At 38.7% G+C, this 4,781-nt stretch overlaps 1 protein-coding gene across 1 annotated transcript; it reads left to right on the top strand.

Moving 5' to 3' along the window:
* Positions 1–647: 647 nt before the first annotated feature.
* On the top strand, positions 648–4,781 carry LOC112458697 (puff-specific protein Bx42-like). The gene is made up of 8 exons (XM_025022457.1): positions 648–724; positions 930–1,083; positions 1,229–1,396; positions 1,468–1,775; positions 1,868–2,003; positions 2,132–2,390; positions 2,505–2,886; positions 2,984–4,781. The coding sequence occupies exons 1-8, from the start codon at positions 711–713 to the stop codon at positions 3,192–3,194; spliced, it is 1,632 nt and encodes a 543-aa protein (XP_024878225.1). The 5' UTR covers positions 648–710; the 3' UTR covers positions 3,195–4,781.

Here is a 4,781-nt window from a genome sequence, read left to right as displayed (position 1 = left end):
CGCATATCTGATGAAACGCATAGTCGTCGAGGCATGTGTAATTCCGTTTTATTTTCCGAGGCATCCCCATGTGTAATTCCGTTTTATTTTCTGTTTATGAAATTTCAATACCGGCTTTAGTACTTAACGCAAATTTTAAACGATCAAAAGCTTTTTGTTTCTTTCGCACCGAACTCAAATTTTGTGTATCTGCTTTCTGTAAGTTACTAAGAGAATTAATTTTTAATAAAACATTTTTAATACATTTGCAGAAGTATCCATAGTTAAACCAAATTGCTTCACGTTTTCTAGCTGTGGAAATTTCATTACGGCTTTGATTTTACTCTTACTATAGACATCACAAACACGCGCTATGCACGCGCTATTTAACTCTAATATAATATTTTACTGTTACTATTATCAAAGAGACTCTGTAGTGTTTCATCGCGCCAAGTACGCGCGGGTCGCTGAACGCCGAGCGGTCCGAGCGCGCGGCCGCCGCGGTCAGCATATCATCCCATCCAGCTGGGTAGTTCGGACACGAACCATTAGCACGGACGCAAACCATATGCAGTTACCGAGCGAAACGACGTAGTTGAGGCGCACTTTCTCAAGCGGCGCGTCGGAAAATGCGTCCCCAGTAAAAACACAGGAATGGTCTCTCTGGGGGGGGGGTTCTCTCAGTTTCTCTCTGATCTTACAATAGATTGATACAGAAGTCGTGTTCGACGATGTCTTTAACAAAGTAAGGGATTGTTATTTTTATATGTATATTTGTATATTTAATAAAATCGTTTCATTGCTGTTTATCATAATACTAAGTAATATAAAGGCGAGACGTTCTCTTCCTGAGATTGACTTGAAAACAGAAATCTTAACCTAAGAATCAGTGTCTAACAAGTAATTATCTGGTTGTAATAGTAGTTTTTTCCATTTTTCTCTGCAATTAGCTTGTTACCTGCCCCCACCCAAGTGGTGTGGGACAGGGAGGATGAGGCACGCGAACAAAAACTGCGCCAGAGGCCCGTCTCAGCGTTGGTCAAAGCTGTCGTCACCGCACCACCTTATGGACAGCGACGAGGATGGGTGCCACGCACTCCAGAAGTGAGTAATTGCTAAAGACCTGCACAAACAATCATTCTTTGTCAGCATAATTCAATTACTTTTGTGTTTTATGAAATTACGAATGATTACGGTTGGAATATGTATGTACAATAGTACTTGGAAATGTATGGTGTATGTTGCATAGGACTTTGGAGATGGAGGAGCCTTCCCCGAAATTCACGTTGCGCAGTATCCACTTGGAATGGGGATGAAGGGCAAGGAATCGACAAGCAATGCCCTGGCGATACAACTCGACGCTCAAGGAAAAGTAAAATATGATCTTATAGCAAGACAAGGTCATGGTAAAGATAAAGTAAGTTTCGATTTTGCTGCAAATATATTCTCGGACTAGCATTTTAATCTGTATTAATTTTTTTTTTATAGATTGTCTATAGCAAGTTGAGCGATTTGCTACCATCAGAAATTACAAACGAGGAAGATCCTACCTTGCAACGACCTGTCGATGACGAAATTGAAGAAACCACGGATAAGACGAAAAAAGCGTTAGAAAAGATAACGAGATCGAAGATTGCGGCGGCCATGCCCGTGAGATGTGCGGAGAAACAAGCTCCGGCTCAATATATACGTTATACGCCGTCGCAGCAAGGGCAATCGTTCAATTCAGGCGCAAAGCAGAGGGTTATCAGAATGGTGGAAGCACAAGTAGATCCTCTGGAACCACCGAAATTCAAGTATGTAGAGCGAAAATAAGACGATCGTGAGAAATCGTACAAAGAACAGATACAATTACCGGATGTATTAATGTAAAGATTTACGATTGCAGGATTAATAAAAAGATTCCGCGAGGACCCCCGTCTCCTCCAGCGCCTGTCATGCATTCTCCCACGAGAAAAGTGACGGTGAAGGAACAAAAAGAATGGAAAATTCCACCGTGCATAAGTAATTGGAAAAACGCAAAGGTATTTGCAAATATTTACTTCGTGCTGAACATCACGTATATCTCGCTACCATAAGAGAGACAACAATTAAATATAATTAGATGTATTCGATTCTACCTAGGATTAAACAAAGCAATGTTATATTTCAGGGTTATACAATTCCGTTAGACAAGCGTCTTGCTGCGGACGGTCGGGGCTTGCAACAAGTTCACATCAACGAGAACTTTGCCAAGCTAGCAGAAGCTCTTTACATCGCTGACAGAAAAGCCCGTCAAGCTGTCGAAATGCGCGCGCAGTTAGAGAAGAAATTGGCTCAGAAGGAGAAAGAGAAGAAGGAGGATAATTTGAGGCAACTCGCGCAAAAGGCCCGAGAAGAGCGCGCCGGCTTGAAATCTGCCGCGACGCTAGGTTTGTATAATTGCCAATTGTTTACACACAAAATAAACAGCAGATAAAAAGAATATTTCTGAAAATTAAGACAAATATTCAAGTGATAAATAAATGCTTTCTCTCTTTCAACAGATAAGGCTGAAGAATCACGCGAGAGAGACCAACTCAGACAAGAGCGGCACAAGGATCGCGCTCGCGAACGTAACTTGGCTCGCGCTGCGCCTGACAAACGGTCTCGTTTGCAACGCGAACGCGAACGCGACATCAGCGAGCAAATCGCTCTCGGCTTACCCGCAAAAAGCATTCCTAGTTCGGGAGAGGCGCAGTTCGATCAGCGTCTCTTTAATACCAACAAAGGGATGGACAGCGGTTTCGGACACGATGACGAGTATAACGTCTATGACAAGCCGTGGAAAGATGGCAATTCTATCGCTTCGCACATTTATCATCCCAGCAAGAATATCGATAAAGACACGTACGGAGACGATTTGGAGAAACTAGTTAAGACAAATAGGTGAGAATCTTTCTATTTTTGTTCACGGTAATATAAATGATTATGAGTGGTTGTCTATAAATTTTAAGTTGCTATTGTTGCTTATTTTTTATTGCAGATTCGTTCCTGACAAGGAATTTAGCGGAGTCGATAGATCAGTCGCTCGATCAGGACCGGTACAATTTGAGAAAGACGAAGAGGATCCTTTCGGTTTGGATCAGTTCTTGAAACAGGCCAAGCGCGCCAGTAGCTCGACCACGACAACAACAAAGCGCAAAGATGAACGCGAACAGCGTAGAGACGATCGTGATAAACGTAGGAAGCATTAAGTATGTTTAATGCTTTCATATATCACGCGAGACATTCTTAAGGCTCCTGGGCTCTTTCCTGACATCTCATGAGATGTGACGTCAGAAGCGAGAAATGTTGAGAATTGACACGTTGAGAATTCTTGCGTAGTATTTCCAAATAAAAAGATATTTGCTTAAAATAACACTACAGATCACTTCATCACACTTTGAAAATACTCCGAGTTGAAGTTAAGTCTACCCCCTTTCTCTTGACAGTTAATAAACAGCCGTAAAATGAATGTAATACGAAATCTAGTTATGCGCCTGTGCACAAGCCTGCATCGTATCACATTCGTTTTACGGCTTTATTAACTGTCAAGGGAAAGAGGTAGACTTAACCTCAACTCGGAGTATTTTCGAAGTGTGCTGCAGTGATCTGTAGTGTTATTTTAAGCAAATATTTTTTTTATTTGGAAATACTACGCAAGAATTTTCAACGTGTAATTTCTCGCTTTTTTCTCACAACATGGCTGCGACGAGTACCCAGGAGCCTTAAAAGTTTATTTCATTGTTATGGCACGAATCTTACTCTCTGGGCACGATTAAAAAAACCATTGGAAAACATAGAATATGTAACACAATTTATTTTTATTTATATACATATACATAGATATATAAATAAAAAGACATTACTTTTTAAATATAATTAATTATTAATCATTGTGAAGATGTATTGCACACTTCTGCTTTGGAATGTTAGGAAACATAGCAAGCAACCCTATGTTTTGTCATTATATTAAATTCTTGGATCGCATCTTGAGTATTCTTATTTTTAATTTGTATAAATCTAGAAAAGAATTTTATACAGCACACGAACCACAATTAATAAAACTTGCTGATATTGCTATGCCGTTGTATGTACACTTCTTTTTAATGAAGCAAAATTTCCATGAAGATTATGGTAGCATAATGTGTATGAAAATTTTATCTTCTACCCACAATTTTCCGTTCTATTTTTATAACTTGCTTCACGGAAAAGCAAACGCGTTTTACATTTTAATAAGAAAGCTTCAACGAATTTAATACCGAAGAATACTGTAAGAGGGACTTTACAGGTCGCTTTATGAGTGGAAATTATTGCTTTATTTTCATTTATTCTACCTTGGATTTTTTTTCGCAGAATAACGCAGTGTTTCGCGTTTTTTATCGTTAACCACTTATTCTTGCCGTAACACTGAATAAACTTTTAAAAAATCTCGTATAATAAATGCAATTATACATAAATGTGAAATATATAACTGGAAGAAAATTATCTTTTAATTTTTATTGGAGAGATCTAAACTGTTTTTAATTCGTAACGCGAGAATTAACAGAAAAAATGCTTAAAGCTGCGATTTAAAAGTCGGTATATATTCATAGTCAAATCTTATATATAAGATCGTCTTAATATCTTCAGATACTCTATAGCCAATAAAACGAGTCGTACAGCGTTTGAAGATGAACTTGAGACGATCTTAAATATAAGCTATGAATATCGCCCTACAAATCTGAATATTTTCTGAATTCCGAATAATTTCTGAATAATATCTGCATAAATTCAGGGATTGATTAAAAAAAAAAAAATTT

Source organism: Temnothorax curvispinosus, unplaced genomic scaffold, assembly GCF_003070985.1.
Source record: "Temnothorax curvispinosus isolate PA1 unplaced genomic scaffold, ASM307098v1 QBEX01000879.1, whole genome shotgun sequence".
Classification (NCBI taxonomy): Eukaryota; Metazoa; Arthropoda; class Insecta; order Hymenoptera; family Formicidae; genus Temnothorax; species Temnothorax curvispinosus.
Note: the sequence above shows the minus strand (reverse complement) of the source record. Positions and strands in the feature narration are given on the sequence as shown.

What these genes read in the sequence shown, in the direction of transcription:
- LOC112458697 (XM_025022457.1), top strand. An exon ending in GGGTGCCACGCACTCCAGAA is followed by an intron (nt 1,084 to 1,228) that starts GTGAGTAATTGC and finishes TATGTTGCATAG; the next exon opens with GACTTTGGAGATGGAGGAGC. An exon ending in GTAATTGGAAAAACGCAAAG is followed by an intron (nt 2,004 to 2,131) that starts GTATTTGCAAAT and finishes GTTATATTTCAG; the next exon opens with GGTTATACAATTCCGTTAGA.